This window comes from Eptesicus fuscus, chromosome 9 (genome assembly GCF_027574615.1).
Source record: "Eptesicus fuscus isolate TK198812 chromosome 9, DD_ASM_mEF_20220401, whole genome shotgun sequence".
In the NCBI taxonomy this organism is placed as follows: Eukaryota; Metazoa; Chordata; class Mammalia; order Chiroptera; family Vespertilionidae; genus Eptesicus; species Eptesicus fuscus.
This window is the reverse complement of record NC_072481.1, coordinates 49,731,278-49,752,079: the sequence shown is the minus strand read 5'-3', so window position 1 is coordinate 49,752,079 and position 20,802 is coordinate 49,731,278. Positions and strand designations below refer to the sequence as shown.

The following is a 20,802-nucleotide window of genomic DNA, read 5'->3' as shown; positions in this document are numbered from 1 at the left end:
CACGAAAGTGCAGGGCCAGAGGACATAGTGGGACATGAACAGGTCCATTGGTTCCCAGCACCAATAATTTATCACCAGTATTATGTGGAGGAGGAGAAACAAGGCTTGAAATGTATTGGGCCACAGCTTTTCCAAAATATGACAACAATCCTAAAATTTTACAAGGTGTAATTGAAAATTGTAAGGCTAAAATAAATGTTTCTGAACTAGCAGTGATAAAATCCATGGTAGATAAAAGATTGGATTATTTGTCTATTATCTCCATAGAAAATGATATTACAAAGTATTTGTCATGTGAAAAGACTGTCAAAGAGCATGGAACCAAAATGCATGGGGAAAGGAGCATCATAAATGTGTGTTATGCTATTTTTTGGATCTAATGGTGTTTATGGCACTTATATGCTTTTAAAATTATATTTTATTAATTTTAATTTGTAATTTAAAATTCATAGTTTCTTTTTTCATTCACTTATGTACTTAATTGTGTATTCCTATTGTGTATTATTTTTTTTGAAAGAGGGTATCCCTAATTGGCAAGTTCAGATCCTACTTCTGGCCTATATCTTTAGAGTTAACCCAGAAACCAACTCCTTACCACCTCAATGATACTACCCCAATTCAGGACACTGTAACTTCTTGCCTGTATTATTGCAACAACTTCTTAATTGGTCCCTTAAACTCCACCTTGCCCCACTTTCTAACCATTCTCCCCACAGCAGTCAAAGTGATCCTGGCAATGTAATGTGATATAATCCTACCTAATAATAGACCAATATGCAAATTGACCGTACCTTCGCTACGCCCACCAGCCACGCCCACCAGGAAACCGTCGCAGGGACATTGGGATGCGGCCGAGGCTTTCCCGGCCTTGGGCACCAGCGGGGAGCCTGCACGGATTGAAGGCAACCACTGGGGGTCGGCTCCTACGATCCTTAGCAGGGACGCTGGGTGCAGCCGAGCCAAGGCCGCCGCCCGGGGCCAAGCCCTGATCCTGAAAGAAGGCAAAAGGTGGTGGCCACAACCAAGGCTTGGGTCCCCAGTGCCGGCAGAAAACTGGTGCAGGCAGCCAGGTGAATGAAGGTCTATTGCACGAATCTTCGTGCAAACGGGCTGCTAGTGTAATATAATGTGATATAATATAATGTATATTAATGTAATATAACATACTGTAACCTAGTGCAATCCTATCTAATAAAGAGGTAATATGCAAATTGACCATCACTCCAACACACCAGTTGGCTGCCCCATGTTGTCAAAGATGGCCACCCCCATGTGGACAAAAGATGGCCGCCACAAGATGGCCAGCAGGGGAGGGAAGTTGGGAGGGACCAGGCCTAAAAGGGAGGGCAGATGGGGGCGATCAGACCTACAGAGAAGGGCATTTAGGCGTGATCGGGCCAGCAGAGGAGGACAGTTGGGGGGGCCCAGGCTAGCAGGAAAGGGCAGTTGGGGGTGAACGGGCCAGCAGGGGAGGGCAGTTAGGGGTGACAAGGGTGGCAGGGAAGGGCAGTTAGGGGAGACTAGGCCTGTGGGGGAGGGCATTTTGGGGGAACCAGGCCTGCAGGGGAGGGCAGTTGGGGGAGGACCAGGCCTGCAGGGGAGGGCAGTTGGGGGTGGACCAGGCCTGCAGGGGAGGGCAGTTGAGGGTAACCAGGCCTGCAGGGGAGGGCAGTTGGGGGCAACCACGCCGGCAAGGGAGGGCAGTTGGGGGCGACCAGGCCTGCAGGGGAGGGCAGTTAGGGGCAATGAGGCTGGCAGGGAGGGCAGTTAGGGGTGACTGGGTCAGCAGGGGAGGGCAGTTGGGGCAACCAGGTCTGCAGAGGAGGACAGTTAGGGGTGACCAGGCCAGCAGGGGAGGGCAGTTAGGGGCAATCAGGCCAGCAGGGGAGCAGTTAGGCATCGATCAGGTTGGCAGGGGAGTGGTTAGGGGGTGATCAGGCTGGCAGGCAGAAGCGTTTAGGGGCAATCAGGCAGGCAGGCAGGCAAGTGGGAGCCAGCAGTCCTGGATTGTGAGAGGGATGTCCGACTGCCTGTTTAGGCCCGATCCCACCGGGTTTGGGCCTAAACAGGCAGTCAGACATCCCTTGAGAGGTCCCAGATTGGAGAGGGTGCATGCTGGGCTGAGGAACACATCTCATCTCGCCCACCCCCCATGCACAAATTTCGTGCACTGGGCCTCTAGTATAATATAATGTAACAATGTAAGTCAGACCAATGGTTCTACTTGTTCAAAATCTTAAAATGTCTTACAGGATTCTCTCTACTCCATATTCCAACCCACTCCATTCCCAAATAATTTATCACCCCCTCTCCTACTTAATCTATTCTAGCCATTCTAGTCTTCTTTTTTTATTGTTAATCCTCACCCAAGGATATTTTTCCATTGAGTTTTAGAGAGTGGGAGGGAGGGGGACAGACACAGAGAAACATTGATGTGAGAGAGACACATCAATTGGTTGACTCCTGCCCACACCCTGACCAGGACAATGGATCAAGCCTGCAACCCTTGTCCTGAATCAAACCCAGGACCCTTCAGTCTGTGAGCTGATGCTCTATCCACTAACCCAAACCAGCCAGGGCCATTCTAGTCTTCTTGATGTCCACATGTTATGCCTGCTCTCATCTTTGATGTTTGTACTTTTCCTGTATCCTCTTTCTAGAATGATCTTCCACTCAGATATTTGCATGATTTCCTCTCTAGTTTTCTTTAAGTTTTTATTAAAATGTCACCTGCTGAGTGAAGCTTATCTGGCCACATTACCTTAATTACACACACACACACACACACACACACACACACACACACACACACACTCTCTCTCTCTCTCTCTCTCTCTCTCTCTCTTCATACCCCTTTCTTTATATTTCTATATTTCTCCTTGGCATTTTCATTCTTCATTTAGTTTTGGTTTGTTGTGAAACCTGAAATCAAATAAATTTTTTTTCCTATTAATTCAATTTCAGGTAATACATCGAGATATTACCAACTCAGTATGCAAGTCAGGAAGATTCCAGTTTGAATTTGATTACTCTAAATGCAATTTATGTTTGTTATTTAGGTGATTCACAATCCCTATTCACAACTCAAGAATGTTCTCCTAGGTGTGCTCCATGATTACATAATCTCCTGTTTTCTTTGTGAAGCCTTGATTTTAAATTTGTACTCTTATTTAATGTAGTTTACCCTGGTTCAATCAGGGAGTATTTGTTTTTTCTTTAATTTCTCTGGTAGAATTGTTGATAGCATCACCAAGGTACTTGACTACATTGAAATATATGCCATCCTTAGAACAATTTATTTATGGAAAGGCAAACAGAGCTAATTAGTTTCATTCATAGTGCCCAGTTATGATACTGAAGTAATAAGAAATGGCAATGAGGGAAAAGCTGCTTCGTTTGAAAACAAAGGCACAGGTGACTTATTTTATTGCTACAAAAGGGAAAGTTTGAAAGCAAGACAGTAAGTTTCTTTATTTGTATGTGTGACATTGGAAATTGCTTATTAAAACCCTAAGTAGACAGATGTTGTATTTATAAACGTGGACACCCCAATGTGATCTTCCTGTGATAAAAAGCCTTCACAATTTTTTTCAGTCAGAAAATACATTTTGTTTGAATGATTCATCAAGGATTCCTTTCAAATTTCAGAGTTAATGGAAATACAGTTTTATTTATTTATTGGGCACAGTTACAAATTTTTTACTTTTAATGTTCATGGAGAAACTCATTTGGAAGTGTGTCTCAAAGTGAATTGAAATTGATTCCTCAAAAGATAGCTAATTACAGAATGACTGCTTTTCAGATAAAGTGTTTCCTCTACTTTAGAATTGGAGGAAATACTTTAATTTCCTATTTATGTAGGCATAATTTTGAAGATGAGAATTAGCTGAACTGTTCATTTTTATTTTATTTATTTTTCTTTTTCTTTTTTCTTTATTGATTAAGGTATTACATATGTGTCCTTATCCTCCAATTGTCCCCCCACTCCCCACTCATGCCCTCACCCCCCTGGTGTCTGTGTCCATTGGTTAGGCTTATATGCATGCATACATGTCAAACCTCAGAGGGAAGGTAGGGGAGGGTGAGGGTAAGTGGGACAGATCAACCTTGATATCTCCCCCTTACCCCCACCCTCCTCTACCTTCCCTCTGAGGTTTGACAGTCTGATCGATGCTTCTCTGTCTCTGGATCTATTTTTGCTTATCAGTTTATGTTCATTATATTTCACAAATGAGTGAGATCATGTGATATGTATCTTTCTCTGACTGGCTTATTTCGCTTAGCATGATGCTCTCCAGTTCCATCCATGCTGTTGCAAATGGTAAGAATCCCTTCCTTTTTACCACAGCATAGTATTCCATTGTGTAGATGTACCACAGTTTTTTAATCCACTCATCTGCTGATGGGCACTTAGGCTGTTTCCAAATCTTAGCTATGGTAAATTGTGCTGCTATGAACATAGGGGTGCATATATCCTTTCTGAGTGGTGTTTCTAGTTTCTTGGCATATATTCCTAGAAGTGGGATCACTGAGCCAAATGGTTCACTTTTAAAATCAAATCATTCCTCATTCAGTCATTCAGAAATATTTATCAAGTGCCAGTTGGGAACCTGGTGCTCTGCTAGGAACAGGGAAAGCTTTCTGGAGAGAATGATACTGCAAGTGAGTTGGCAAAAATAAACATTTGTTTTACTTTAAATGTTTAAGCTATTGCCTTTCAGCTGTGGGCCCACTATATTCTGCTTGTAATTTCGAGACTAGCATTTCTTTTTGGACAGGCAGCTCTGTGACAGGCACTGACAATTGAGTGTGCTGGAGAGAGACTGGGAGGCCAGAGGAAGAAGATGGGACTTGCTCCTTGTTTTACTTCCTTGTCATTTTAGCATCTCAACAGTAGCATCAATGGCAACAGTTCTCCTTGTAGCAACAATGAACCTCAGCAACAGCAGTTGTGTGTAGTTTGTAGTTTTCCACACAACTAGAACCAACCTTATCAGGCCCCCTAAGAGACACCATTACTAGCTGGTGTCCTCTATAGATGTCTTAGTCCCAGCTTTAGGTTTTCCCAATTCCCTACACTATCTTCTCCCATTTGTTCCCTAACCTAGAGATTTTAGCTACTTCCTAGAGTTATGTCTGTAATCTTTCAGTGCTTCCTTTTCACTCTTTTAGTTCTCTGATGCACAATTAACCATTCTTAATGTGAAACTTTCTTTGTGAAATAATTGATATAGTTCCCACCTCCTGCCTGGACTTTGACTGATAGAGAAATTGATGCGCCTGTAATAATTTAAAAAATAAGCTTCATTTCTCAAAAAACTCTTGATATATTAATAACACTTGTCAACGTCTATGAAATATATCTACAATATGTGTCCTTGGACGTTTTACAAATGTAAGAAATGGAAGAGTTAGTGACTAAGATGTTTCCAATATATTCCTTAAAATTGGGATAGCCAGTCTTTTGATGACAAATTGTATTTTATTACTATCTTCTTCTTATAAACTTTATTTGAAGAATAACTGACAAAGTGTGATTAATAGGTGTGGGAAACCTATGCTGTAATCACTCAGAAAGAAAATTACTGCATATGTAAATAAAGTGCTTGCCTCAGGTATACATGCATCCCAGGTAATTAAAAATGAGCCCACCTTGGGCAAACTAGGGAGCTGAAACCATTGGTAGCTACACTTTTTAGTAGAATGAGTTTAATTCTTAAATTAAATTCTTTCATTAAATTCAAATTAATTGTAGTTACAAGTTAAAATATTAGCATAAGTATTCAATTGTTTTAAATTTCTATGAAAGCACATTGGTAGTATTTATATAGTCCAAGCAGATAATCTATGCAATTGTTGATATTTTCTCTTAGTTTCTCCATTCTTTATTTATCTATTTGAATTTTTTGTTGGACTCTATGAAATAAAGTTAAGAATGTTAACAAAAATTAATTCATTTTGAATACTAAGGTTAGAAATTCTTACTTCTAGTGCTCTGTAGACTTACTGAGCATTTCCTGATGAGTTCTTTGAACTTTTAAATCCAATCCATCTTTGCATTGTGTTTTTAAAAAACTTAAAATTATTTATTTATTTATTTATTTATTTATTTATTTATTTATTTCAGAGAGGAAGGAAGAGGGAGAGAGAGATATATAGAAACATCAATGATGAGAGAGAATCATTGATTGGCTGCCTCCTGCATGCCCCCCACTTGGGATTGAACCTGCAACCCCGGCATATGCCCTAGACCGGAATTGAACCCAGGATCCTTCAGTCCACAGGCTGATGCTCTATCCACTGAGCCAAACCAACCAATGCTTAAATGTTTCATGTGAAATAATTCTTTTTTACTCGTTAAATATTTTTGTTGCTATCACTTAGGTATTTGTTTATTACAATTTATATTTTGTTTTTTTTTAATGCAGAATTTGAGTGGTCTATAATTAAGAAATATTGGTACATTAAATAGCGTAAGGAGTTAAAATATTCTTAAAATGGCCTCACTATTCTGCTTCAAATCCTGAGGAATGAATATTTTTGGTAGAGAGGCCAATATGCTTTCTTTAATGATATAAAATAAACATTTAAAAATTATCACTTATCTGATTACTTTTTCAGAAAAAACTATAAATTAATTAATAAAATGAATTTTAAGATCACATGATATCATACTCATATTCATATTTAATCCAAATTCCCGCAGGAAAGACAGACCATATAGGTAAAAAGCAACATTTAAGGAGATAAGGTCTGATCATTTTCCAAAACTGATGAGAAACATAAAATTATAGGTAGAGAAAGTACACAAGAATAATGTATACAAATCTCACACATGAGCAAGGATTTTCAAAAATCCTAGATAAGCTTGTACTGCATACAGTTTATATAGAAGGTCATTATCATTGTTATATCATGATCATGTTGGATCTATTTCAGAGATTCAAAGGTGGTCTTACATTAGAAACTGTCTCTATATAATTCACAGCATTAATAGATTCAAGGAGAAAAAATGTTATTACCTCGATAAAGGTCAAAAAGCTTTTTATAGAGGTTGGCATCTCCTTATGATAAATTTTCTTAGTAACTTAGAAATAGAAAGAAGGTAAATTCTGAAGCTAAACCAAACTAATAATAAAGAATATTCTTAACAAAACATTAAGTAAATTTCCATTAAAATCAGGAATCAGACAATAAAATTACTTCTTTTCAACTATTCATAGACTTTTGATTCACTACACAGAATAATCTAAAGAATCTAAGGCAATTATTCATGTTACTAGGAGAGTTTAATAGGTAGCTGGATATAAGCAAAAAAACAAAAAATCAAATGGATTACTGTACACCTGCAACAAAACAGTTGGAGACTATAACCTTTGAAAAGTATACTGATAACTACAACAAAAATATAGGTACTTAGGGCTAACCTAAAAATGTGTAAAACTTTTTTTGAAGAAACTTTTATAACTTAGCTGAAAGATTGAAATAGACAAATAAATTGAGATATTCATGTTGGTTTCTAATGAAAATCAATATCTTAAAAATTTCCATCGTCAACCCAATCAAATTTGATTTATAGAATCTAATAGAATCAATGCATTTATAATCAAATTAGAAGAATTTTTTTAAACTTGATAAACTAATTCTAAAATTCATATGAAAAACAAATGTCCAGACCAACAAAGAAAGTAACCTCTGTTTATATGGAAATCATATGTTGTTAAGAGGTGGCACTCATACTCAGGTGAAAAGGAAGGACTGTTTAATGAATGCTGTTTATAAAACTGAATATATGTTAAGAAAAATATAATATATGCAATGTAAAGCAATTAAGCTCAAATGGACATAAAGTTGACTATGTATAACGAAACCTCCAAACTTTTAGAAGAAAACATATGAAAAGATCTTGTTTGATTTTGGGGAGGTAAAAACTTCCTAAGCAAGACACACAATGTGATAAACATAAAAAAATACATATTTTATTATATTTCAGTTAAGAACTTCTGGTCATTAATGGAAAATATGAAGAAAGTAAAAAGACTGCAGAGACTGGGAAGAGATATCTATACTATATATAACCAACAAAAAATTAGTATGTAGAATATATAAAAGATCCCTGTAAATCTGTGAGAAAAAGAAAACAATAGAAAAATGGGCAAAAGTACCTAACCAGTTATTTCACAGAAGAGGAAACACATACGGAAAAATCTCATCAGAAATCAGAGATAGACAAATTTAGATCATAATGAGATGCCATTGTAGAGCCATTACATTGGCAAAAACAAGAAGTTTGACAATGTCAAGTGTAGGTAAAGATGTGAAACATGGGAACTTTTACACATTGCCGGTAAATGAATACAACTATTTTTTTTTTGAAAAAGCATTATTTTTCAAGTTTCATATGTACACAATTTATGATCAGAAAATTCCACTTCTAAACATATGCCTTAGCTAAAGTTTTGCAAGTGTGTCCTTATAAAAGTATTCATAGCAGCAATGTAATTTAAAAAACTGGACAAAAATTATTGTGCATGAAGAAAGGGCAAATAAGTTGTAGTGTAGTCCTATTTTTACAAAGCTTAAGAACAAGCAATGTGAAATAATATAACATTTAGAGATACATACAAATGTAGGGAATGTTAAACAAAATCGAGGATTGTAGTTTCCTCTGAAAATGAGGCAGAATTAGGTAAAAGCATACAGGTAGCTGTAAAGGGTTGGTGATATTCTAGGTCAGTGGTTGGCAAACTCATTAGTCAACAGAGCCAAATATCAACAGTACAACGATTGAAATTTCTTTTGAGAGCCACATTTTTTAAACTTAAACTTCTTCTAACGCCACTTCAAAATAGACTTGCCCAAGCCGTGGTATTTTGTGGAAGAGCCACACTCAAGAGGCCAAAGAGCCGCATGTGGCTCGTGAGCCGCAGTTTGCCAACCATGGTTCTAGGTCATAAGAATATGGTGGTGGCTTCACGGGGATACATTTTATTATGTTTTGTAATTTAAAATTATACATGAGCTATATTATTTTAAAGTAGAGGCCCAGTGCACAAAATTTGAGCATGGGGGTGGGGGGAGGATATTGTCCCTCAGTCCAGCCTGCACCCTCTCCAATATGGGACCTCTCGGGGGATGTCTGACTGCTAGTTTAGGCCCAATCCCACAGGCAGTTGGACATCCCTCTCACAATCCATGACTGCTGGCTCCTAACCACTTGCCTGCCTGCCTGCCTGATTGCCCCTAAACGCTTCTGTCTGCCAGCCTGATCACCCCCTAACTGCTCCCCTGCCAGCCTGATTAACACCTAACTGATCCCCTTCCGGCCCGATCGCCCCCAACTGCCCTCTCCTGCAAGCCAGGTCACCCCCAACTGCCCTCCCCTGCTGACCTGGTCCCCCCAACTGCCTTCCCCTGCAAGCCTGATGGCCCCCAACTGCCCTCCCTGCAGGCCTGTTCCCCCCCCAACTGCTCTCCCCTGCTGGCTTGATTGCCCCCAACTGCCCTCTCCTGCAAGCATGGTCACCCCCAATTGCCTCCCCTGCTGACCTGGTCCCCCCAACTGCCCTCCCCTGCAAGCCTGATGGCCCCCAACTGCCCTCCCTGCAGGCCTGTTCCCCCCCAAGTGCCTTCCTCTGCTGGCCAATTTGGTTCTGATTGGTCAGTTTTTATGCCAGTCAGCGTCAAAAGCTCCTCCTCCTAGGCAGCCATTGGCTTCTCACAGTTGATCCAGATTTGGTTCTGATTGGTCAGTTTCTATGCCAGTCAGCGTCAAAAGCTCCACCTCCTAGGCAGCCATTGGCTCCTCACACTTCACCCAGATTTGGTTCTGATTGGTCAGTTTCTATGCCAGTCAATGTCTCTGGGACTATCAACTGGGCATGATCAGAAAGGTGGGGCTGATCAGCAGCCCCAGTGGAGGCCTGGAAAGAAATGTAGGCACAGCTGCTTGCCATGCCTGGAAAGAAAGAGAGAGGCAAGTGCTGATCAACAGCTGCCAACAGAAGCTATAGATCAGACCTTTCTTCTCTCTCTCTCTTTTTTTTTAAATATATTTTTATTGACTTTTTTTTTTTTTTTTTTTTACAGAGAGGAAGGGAGAGGGATAGAGAGTTAGAAACATCGATAAGAGAGAAACATCGATCAGCTGCCTCCTACACACACCCCACTGGGGATGTGCCCGCAACCATGGTATATGCCCTTGACCGGAATTGAACCTGGGACCCTTCAGTCTGAAGGCCAACACTCCATCCACTGAGCCAAACCGGTTTTGGCTGCTTCTCTCTTCAGGCATCTCTCTGGGCCTGATTCGCAGTCCCCTCAGTAGTCAGTGCTGGGTCACCACACCTGCAGCCACAGCAGTCAGTGCTGGGTCGCCCCGGCAAGCCAGCGCTGACTGCAGGACTGACTTCCGATTGGTCGAGCCTGTGGTTGTTGTGGATGTGGCGAACCCAGGGTTTTTACACTGAGTGGCCAGATTATTATGATCTCTGAACACATAATAATCTGGCCACTCAATATATATATATATAGAGGGCTGGTGCATGAATTCATGCATGGGTGGGGTCCAGCCAGCCTGGCCAGGGGGAGGAGACATGGGCGGTTGGCTGGCCTGCCTGCTGGTCGAACTTCTGGTCAAGGGGATAATTTGCATATTAGCATTTTACTATATAGGATATAGACTGAGTGGCCAGATTATTATGTATTCAGAGATCATAATAATCTGGCCACTCAGTGTATAAATTAGGATGAGTCAAATTTTATATAATAAAATTTCAAGGCTCTTTGATTTTATTATTTTCTCATAAATTTGAGCTTTAATTCAATATTTATTTTTTGGTTATTATTTGACATAACCAAATTAGTCTTCCTAATTCAGCTGCAGAGAAAGTTTATAATTTATAATGCTTATAAAGAATATAATTATTTGAATTGGATAATCATGCTTTAATATAAAATAGAATGTGTACTATAATTCCAATTTGGTAAATAGAAATATCTCTATAAAACATATAACCAGTATATATTACATCAGAGCAAAGTGAAATTTCATTTCTCTGACCTCTATAGCAGGAGATCAAGAAGTCCGGCCTTTTTGGGAACCTCCTCTCCAGTTATTTCTTTTAGGAGTCCTGTTGTGGTGGTGGTGGGGGTGGGGAGACAAAGGAAACTCCCACTTAACAGGATATACTCTCTCCCACTGTCCATTGTCATGTTGCTGTAAGTTGCTGAACTCTAAACTGTACACAGACCACGTTGCAGTCTGCTATTTGTCTCCTCTGGGCTTAGCTCTTTTCTTTTTCTGCCTTGCAGAAGACTTTCTTATTTTGCTTCTTAGGACTGACTCTTTTGAGGGCTGCTGAGGGGTCTAAGTGATACTTTCCTTCGTACTATGGCCCTCCCCTTTCCAGTGCAGGGCGGGGAACAGCAAGGTAGTGAGAGAGGCTGGGAGCTAAGAAGCTGGGGCTGAATTAGAGGGATGGTCAGTAGGGCTTCACACTGGTTCTGGATCCACCTACTGATGCCATCATCCTCCAGGCTCTGCTGCTCAGTCTGCTCCATATTCTTCTCACCCGTGGCAATTTGCTTTTCAGGGCTCCATTGTTTCCTCCACCAGTTCAGGACAATAGGGACTCAGTTCATTGGATAGGTCTCTATATACCTGAAATCTATACCTACCATAGGGTTTCTGGGCCCTGTAACAACTACTGAATCTGTTTTAGTGGCCCTGACCATTCTATGACTCTGGGAAGATCTGGATCATTATATGATAGTACACAGAGGATTTTAAGGATTGATGTGATCCAATTCCACAAATCAACTTAATAGTGTCCCATCCTACCTGGCTCCAAATAATACACATTATTAAAATACATTATTAATGATCTCATTATTTAATAATCTCATTGAAAGAAAATGAGGGGGAGAGGCAGGAAGAAGACACTAGAAAAATATTAATTATAATCATATAAGGAGATGAGATTGTGGATGACTTTTACTATCATTTTGTACTTTTTAAAAAACATAAATTTTGAAAACCATTCATTTATTAATTTCATATAGAAAAAAAAGCCTTAAAAGAAATAATGAAAAAAAACAAACAACCATCCAAACATTGCCCAGCTGACATGGTTCAGTGGTTGAGCATCGACCTATTAACCATGAGGCCATGACTTGGTTCCTGGTCAGGGCATATGCCCAGGTTGTGGGCTCTATTCCCAAGGTGGAGTATGTAGGAGGCAGCCGATCAATGATTCTCTCTCATTATTGATGTTTCTATCTCTCTCCCTCTCCCTTCCTCTCTGAAATCAATAAAAATATATTAAAAAACCCCACCCAAACATTAATAACCTATTATGTCCCTAGAAGTTTGCCCAGGATTTTTTGGTGGTTACTGCTGTTAGAAACATAAAATAATACCTTCTGTTTGGAATTTTTCATTATAACAAGAGCATCCATAAATAGATATTTCAACTTCGAATCTCATTTGGGATATTTATATTGATTCTTAAGCAAGTAAATTTTTGTTATTCTTATTAGGCTTTCACATTCTAAGGTTTTTAAAAGTTACTTATTGTCATTTTCTCTCCACATCGGTCTCATTACCATGCCACACAAATGAATCATCTAACAGTAATCTCCTGGGTGTCAACATCTAGCTGTAGAATAGAATTTAATCCCCTTTCTTTCATATTACATTATATCCAGAGGCCTCTTATCATAGATAATTCTCTTATTTTTTCATTAAAGGTTGTATTGTCAGAGAAATAATGGTCCCACACATATGACTAATAAAAGCCAGACATTTGATTAAAAGTGAATAACATTAGGAATATGAAGTTCCATAATTATACTTCCCCCACTACTCCAAATAACAGTGTATTATCACATTAAGTGTTCTGGGGTAACTGAAAAAAAATTAAGAAGAGTCTTCTTTGTGACCATTATGGAATATTGGGAGTTCAAAAGTAAAAAATAAATGTTTCTGCTAGGATGATTTCTTAGATACCATAAAGCGTAAGTTAAAAAATATTTATTTTAAATTTACTTTTAATAAGTCTATTTTCAAAAAATATATATATGCTATTCATCTTTGTTTCCAAATATCTCTCTATATAAAAGCCTAATATGCAAAATGTCCCCTTGGGAGTTCGACCTATCAGGAGTTCACTCGCTCGCTATGACCTGCACTGGCCACCAGGGGACGGCGTGGGACGAAGGAAGGCCCTGGCTGGCAGCCGGCAGCTGCTAGGGACCCTACCCATGCAGGAATTTCGTGCATTGGGCCTTTAGTTTATAATAAAACATTGATTCACAAACTACACAAATGAAAGGCTTGCAAATAATACACCTGATGAAATTAAAATTCACTGAAACACATATTAAGTGTTTATTATAGAGTATTGTGCATGAAATTCTCTCAAAAAGTCTACAAAAGAGATGAGAGTGAGATCCTTGCTTTAGTAAAGATGATGTTGATGAGAGAGAGTGAGCTACAAACCCAAAGGAACCCACCAAGCCAGAGATGGAGTTGAGAATCAAATCTCAGTCGTCGTGACCCACTGTCTATGGTTTTTCAACTACTAGGCCAAGCTACATCTCTTCATAAAAGTATGGGCAGATCCTAGCTTCTGAAGGACTCATTTTAAAGCTACCAGTATTAACTAGTTTTGCCACTGTTATTGACCATCCAGGCTGCCCTATAACAACGCTGAGTGCATGCAAAGCAGGGCAAACTTGACAGTGAGATGTACCAGGCAGAGGGAGGCTCTGAACTTTATTTGTCCTTGGCCTCTCTCAGGTTGCCCATCATGTGTACACTTAGAATCTATATACTGGCTATGGGGATGCTATAGGGGCTATGGTTGTTGAAGAACCCTCACAACAGAAACCAGATGAACTGCCAAGCCTGATGCTGGAAGGAAGACAGGGCAGAGACTCATGTATCTATAGCCAATGAGAGCTGAGTGGTGGCAGGTCCAGCAAGAGGGAGACGGCCACGGCTCCCAGGGAATATCGCCTGAGCCCAGAGAAGTGACGACAGGTTGGGAACCGCAGATTTAACACGGGAGGCAGGCCCAGCTGCAGACAGCAGCCCAGAGCATGTGCTGCCAGCGTGCTTCTGAAATCCAGCCCGAGGCCAGGATAGTCCCTTTCCTCAGGTCAGAAAGACGGGCAGCCTCCTTCCCACATATCCAATTCCATCTTAAGGAGAAAAGTAGGGAAGGCGAGAGGATACACGAGAGACAGAAATTTTATGCAAAGAACATGAGCACAGTGTAGAGGAACCATGTAACCGTTAAAGAAGATTAAACTTTTAATCACACAAGAGTAAAAGTACTTTTTTGCCTTCCGTTAACAGCTAATTGAGTGTTGGATAATGATCAGGTTAGTTATGGTTAAAGTAAAAAAAAAAATTAAGTTAATTTCTTTGCACATTCAACATGCAGCGTAATTTACACCGACACCCCTATACATTAGCATTTACTGAGAATCACGTTTTCCAGGTCCGGTACCTGCATTATCTCATTTAATTCTCACACAAGCCCTGTAAGGGAGGAACCATTATAATCTCCACTTTATAGAAGCGGAAAATGAGGCTTAGAGAGGTTCAGCAATTCACACATGGTCACATCGCTAGCAACATAGCTGGGAGAGGAAAGCTGATTACTTAACTGTCTTAACTTATGAATAATTAAAGTGCATTTTAGATGAGTTGGATTTTTGATATTTGAAGACGTTCAAGTGGCAGACGTCTGGCATAGAAAGCTGGGTGTGCTTGCAAAGGAGTATTTGCTTTCTAATTTGCATTTGAGACTTTAGTCTTCAGGCAAACTTTAAAGGGCACTTAAGCCTGAAAGGAGAAATCAGAATTCTGTCATATTTGATTGTAGTGAGGTTGTAACATGTGTTCACTAGGAAGACACTTTCAGTACAATTAGAAATAGAAGACAATTGACGTCTCCTCTCCACTAAGAAGCCTCCAAGGCAGAAGTTTTCAAGGTTTAGATTCTGAGTTAAGTCTTGGTTTAACTCCTGTTAAACCACATTAAAGCCATGTGAGTCGGTGACTACTTTGAGCTCATTTCCATAAAGTTACCATGGCGACGTGTCAAAGTGGGATAAAATGAGATAACCTTTGTCACACACTGAACATGGTGCCTGCCACATAGCTGGTGCTCAAAACTGTCAAACTGCATCTGCTTATCCCCCTTGTTGTAGTGAATCCTAGTATTAACCAGTTCTCTGTGGCTTACTATAGAGTCAAACAATTGTTTTAATCCCCAGATTTTATTTTGTTTCTATATTTAGCAAATGCAAATGTACACTTGCAGACTTGATACCTGGGGCTACAAAGACAAAGAAAAAAAAATCTCCTGGGGGTGTATTTATCAAGTTTAGAAAATGCATTCGCTTACCAGCTCACTGAATTCATTATTTCCTAGGTCAAGTCTTTCCAGCTGGGCCAGTTTGTGCATTGACCTGTAACAGATGGAGAAAAATACCATTGTGAGGCAAAGCATGACACATTACTCCAAGAAACATCTCACCCACCTCCCTGTTAGATTCACCTGTTTGTACAGTGCACACCAACAGGGGTGCTTTCCAGCAAGAATTAATCTGCAAATAACAGTAACCTATGCAAACTGCCACCTGAAAACCTTTAGTAGTTTACCATGTTCCCAAATGCCAGTCTAGTTAGAGTGCAGGGTTGGCTGCTCTATAAAAACCTGGGAGGTTTGTTAAACATCTACAGCAGTAGGAGGTATGGTTTCGAACAACTATATTTTTAAGTCACCACAGGTTTGGGAACCAATGATAGCCCAATTCCTAGCAGAGCATTCTAAAAAGCCACAATATAGACATAATAGCACCATCAATCTTGTCATTTTCTACTTCCCTACATGAACTTCTGCTATAGACAAACGTTATATTCACTGTCTCCTAAACATATTGGCTGGGATGCTCTGAATAATTGCAGAATCTTGGGCAAGAGATGCTGTCAAAGGTTAGAGATACCTTAGCACATGCTATATGCATCAGCGTATCTCAAGCCACTCTCAAGTACAACATGCAACATAAGAAAAGATAGTGTATTTGAGTGTCAAATTTTTACCTCTCCACTGACCAGAATGCTGTCCTTATATATGCTGACTATACAGAAATTCTGGGGACACCATGGACTCAAATCTTAGAAATTTTAGAGCCTTCATCTTTAGAATGGATATAGCAATTATCTTACAAGGCTTTTATGAGCATTAAATGAAATACTAGTATAATCCAGACACTGTCGGGCACTCCAAAATACAAAACTGTGTGTACCCTTTATTCACTCAGCAACTGTTATTGAAAGATCATGCACCAGACAATCTTCTGAGGTCTGGGTACAGCAGTGAATAAATGAGACAAAAACTCTTGCCCAAAAGGACTTTATATTGCAGTGGTGGTGAGGGGGGGCGGGGAGGGATTACAATTAATGTTGAGTAAAATAAAATAATATACTAGAAGGTTATAAATGCTATGGAGAAACTCAAGTAGTTGAGGTACACAGGAAGAATTTACATGGAGGATTGCAATTTTTAATAGGGGGGTCAGGTAAGGTCTTACTCAAAAGGACAAAATTTGAGCCGAGGCTTAAAAGAAATGAAGGAGCATGCCAATGCATCAACTCTAAAGCAGGGACATATTACTTGCTTGAAGATATCCCAGGAGAGTAGTGTGGCTGAGGCAGGGTGAGGGAGAGGGAGAGCAAGGAGATGATAATGAGGAGGTAGATAAAAGGGGGTCTTAACAGCCCAATGGAGACATTGGCTTTGATTCTGAGTAAGATGGAGGGTCATTGAAAGGTTTTGAAGTGACTTGTTAAAAGATCATAGCCTATTCAGGAAACAGTAGGTTAGTAACAACAGTAAGAAATAATAAAAAATGAGACAAATAATAAGAAATCAGGAATAATATGTAGGAAGGGGCTAGATCATAAGGTCATACATGTCAGGCCAAGGAATTTGAGTTTTAGTTTAAAGGCAATAAAACCTTTAAAATTTAGATAGCAAAGACTTATCAGATTTGTATTTTATAAAGCTCACTCCAGTAGCTTGGAATGGTGTGGATAATGGGGAGAGGATGTGCTAGCAAAGAGGCTAAATAAAAAATGGCCCTGAAAACCATGTGGTAATGATGATGACCGATTGGATGTGGGAGGTAAAAAAGAGGAAAAATTAAAGATAATTTCCTTTTTAAAAAATATATTTTATTGATTTTTTACAGAGAGGAAGGGAGAGAGATAGAGAGTTAGAAACATCGATGAGAGAGAAACATTGATCAGCTGCCTCCTGCACACCCCGCTACTGGGGATGTGCCCACAACCAAGGCACATGCCCTGGACCAGAATCGAACCTGGGACCCTTCAGTCCACAGGCCAATGCTCTATCCACTGAGCCAAACTGGTTAGGGCTAAAGATAATTTCTTGATTGAGTAGCAGTTGTGGGAATATTGGAATGGAGTGGATCTAAGGTGAAGATAGGTTGGATGTAGTGAATGCTATTTAAAATACTATAGTGACTTTGAAGTGAATGTGAGAGACCTTTATTAGGGAAAATGTGTGTGTGTGTGTGTGTGTGTGTGTGTGTGTGTGTTTGAGAAAAAGAAGGAGGGTGGGCATGAGGGAGGGGAAAGGAGAGAGAGAGAGAGAGAGAGAGAGAGAGAGAGAGAGAGAGAGAGAGAGAGAGAGAGAGAGAGAGAGAGAAGAGCTCAGATAAAAGTCTTGACTGGAAATAAATATTTAAAAAATAAGTGGAATATTTCTTGTCCACCTAAAAATTATATCTCCTTTTTAAATACACATACCATTTGCTTTCTTTTCCAGGGTTTATTTGATATTTACAACTTAATTTCTTGAATTATTAGTTTTTTCATGTGTACATGCCTCCTTTCTCCACCAGATCTTAAAATACATTTTAAGATGCTCAGAGGGACTGCCAGCCATCCAGCCATCCAGCCATCCAGCCATCCAGCCATCCAGCCATCCAGAGGTTGTGCAACCTTGGCGGCAACATCTAAGAGAACAGCTGCCTCGCCTCCTGCCAAATCAATGCCACTGAATAGATGCATCTAGTGGGAAAAGTGGTTGGGCCACATGAAAAGAAAATTATATTTTCTTCTGAGCCTGGAAATATTAAAGAATGGCAAATTCTTGCAAATCTTGTTTCTAGCAACAAGCAAACAATGAGCATCAAGGCCTTGGAAACCAAGGAGAAGGGTCCAGTGGCCAAGTGTGGCAAGGGAGAGAAATGAGCACAGCAGTAGCAGAGCCACCTGCATGTGACTTGACCCTGTGGCCTTAGGCAACTAATATTTTAGTGGGAACCACCATGACCAGAAGACCAGAGGCCCTGCCACAATTTTCTGGATTCTGTGAACTTCGTGGCTCTCACGGTCTCCTAGGAAGGTATTGTACAAACTTGAGAACAGATTTTTTCCCCCCTAGTTCTAGTGATGGATGACCAAGACAAGATTAATTTTATTAAATGAATAAATGAGTTACACCTTGTACTTGGGTATTCTAAAGCAAATTTCATTAGTTAAAGGATTTACTTCTTTTCTAGGTTAAATATTAGTGACCTCTTAATCATCCCTTGTGTGATAAGATTTTCAACCCCCTAAACACCTGATCATCTCCAGCGGTTCTCAACCTTCCTAATGCTTCGACCCTTTAATACAGTTCCTCATGTTGTGGGGACCCCCAACCATAAAGTTATTTTCGTTGCTACTTCGTAACTGTAATTTTGCTACTGTTAATGAATCGTCATGTAAATATCTGTGTTTTCCGATGGTCTTAGGCGACCCTGCTAGCGGTTCTCAACCTGTGGGAATAGTTCTGAACTATTTTCTGAAGCTTAAGTTCAGTTACTTAAAATATACTTTCTTCTATTTTAATTTTATCTCATTTTATTTTTTATGCTCTTAGTTTCCATCATTGTTTAATTGTTATCACCAACGTTTCCTTTCATCATTACCTTCTCACTTCTGTTTTTGAAGTTATCTGTCCAATATGACTTTATATCTTTAAGATTACTACACTTTTACTTTTGTTTTTGAAGATGTCATTCAATATTATTTCTTATGTTTTGCACCTTTCAAATGGACTGTTTTTTACCCCAAGATTTTATCCAGTCTGTAACATAGCCTTTTGCTTTTCTGGATCATGTGCTAGTTGCTAAACTATAATCATTCTGTCAAATTGTTAAAAAAAAAAACCTGTTCCTTTCAGATGAACATATGAAATACGTTTTTAATTCCACCAGGATACAAGTAAGTAAAGCTTTGCCAGATAGATAAAATAGAACTCATGGCATTTTTATGGTAGTAGTATCCTTTTCTGAGCATTCATTCACTCAGTTTGTGATTGTTATGGCAGGTACCATGTGGATATTGCAGTTACAAAGATTTCTGGGACTCAGTGTTTCCCAACTGCGGAACTATTGACATTTTGACTGATTACTTCTTTAATACAGGGGCCTAGTGTGAGCTTTGTAGAATGTTTACCACATCCCACACAGTCTGTACTCTGAAAGACTTATTTTCCAAATGGGAATGACCTTTAAATGAATAGTTACTTCACAGGGTGATAAGTGCTAGGATAAAAGTATGTATAGATTGCCATAGGAGCTAAAAAAAAAAAAAAAAAAAAAGAACACCTAGCAGTTGAGTAATTAGGGGAAACTTCAGGAAGAGCTGACATTTCCGCTGGGTTTTGTAGAACCTTACTCTATGAATCACATGTATTTGCACATATAAAAAGAAACAGTGAAAATAATAAGAGTACAATATTAACACACATCCTCAAAGGAAGTAAAATAAAATACTTTGCTCCACAGTAACTCTAAAAATTCCCAATAGACTTTGTTGCAGGAAACCCTATGGTCCTACCCTCATGGCTGGCTAAGGGGACTTCTGGGGTGCAGTGATTTTGTGCACCATAGGATGGCTAGCAGCATCCAAGGGCTCTACCTACCAGACAGGAGTAGCACCATCCCCAATTTTCACAACCAAAATATCTCCAGGTATTTTCAAATGTGCCCTGGGTTGGGGTGAGAAGGCAAAACCACCTTGAGCTGTGATCCGTTTTGCTAGAGAAATACTTTAGGCCTTTATCTCCTCACTTTACTGGTTAGGAGGAGGTGATCTTTTTTTATCTCCATTTGTTTACCTCCTTGCTAGGTGGATTCCCGTGTGGCCTGCTCTTATGCAATTCAGCCTGCTGGAGAGATGCATGCATTTGACTTGGCACCTACTTCCTTACAGCAAGCACATGTGGATCTAGGCTTATCTTTTTGTCCCCGCAGGGATCCAAAGGGTGTGATTTCCCCTTACAAATGACTAGCCTTGAAGACATGATGGCCACCATAGGTCAGCAAGCAAATGTTAGGACCTGGTCACAAATTTAGGCCATGCCCTCAGTCAGTAATGGTGAAAATTTGACCTCTATCTAGCTGAACCTAATATCTTGCTGATTTGTAAGTTTACCTAGTTAGCTACTGGAGAAATTCTAATGCAATTGGTTGTATTTAATAAAGTTTACTGACCTATGGTCATATTATATATGTAAAATGGTAGAAATGCATAAAATTTGATCGTTACTCTTATCATTGCTATCTCTCCTGTTTATCATGTTCTTTTCCCATAAATATCAGAGCTAATACCTTTTTCTCATCTCAGCTCATGTTTCCTTTTAAGATAGTCCATCCCCACTACCCAAACTAAAGTCTCCTTTTTGCCTTCACTTTGTATATTTTTAGCCT

The 20,802-nt window shown here is 39.6% G+C and overlaps 1 protein-coding gene across 1 annotated transcript in view; it reads right to left on the bottom strand.

The window, feature by feature from the left end:
- The window catches only part of LRRC7 (leucine rich repeat containing 7), a 478,750-nt gene that overhangs the window by 154,350 nt on the left and 303,598 nt on the right, over nucleotides 1-20,802 (bottom strand). The window contains exon 8 of the mRNA XM_008139425.3: nucleotides 15,420-15,483. Coding sequence (XP_008137647.3) covers nucleotides 15,420-15,483 — 64 coding nt within the window. The remainder of the gene's footprint in view (nucleotides 1-15,419; nucleotides 15,484-20,802) is intronic.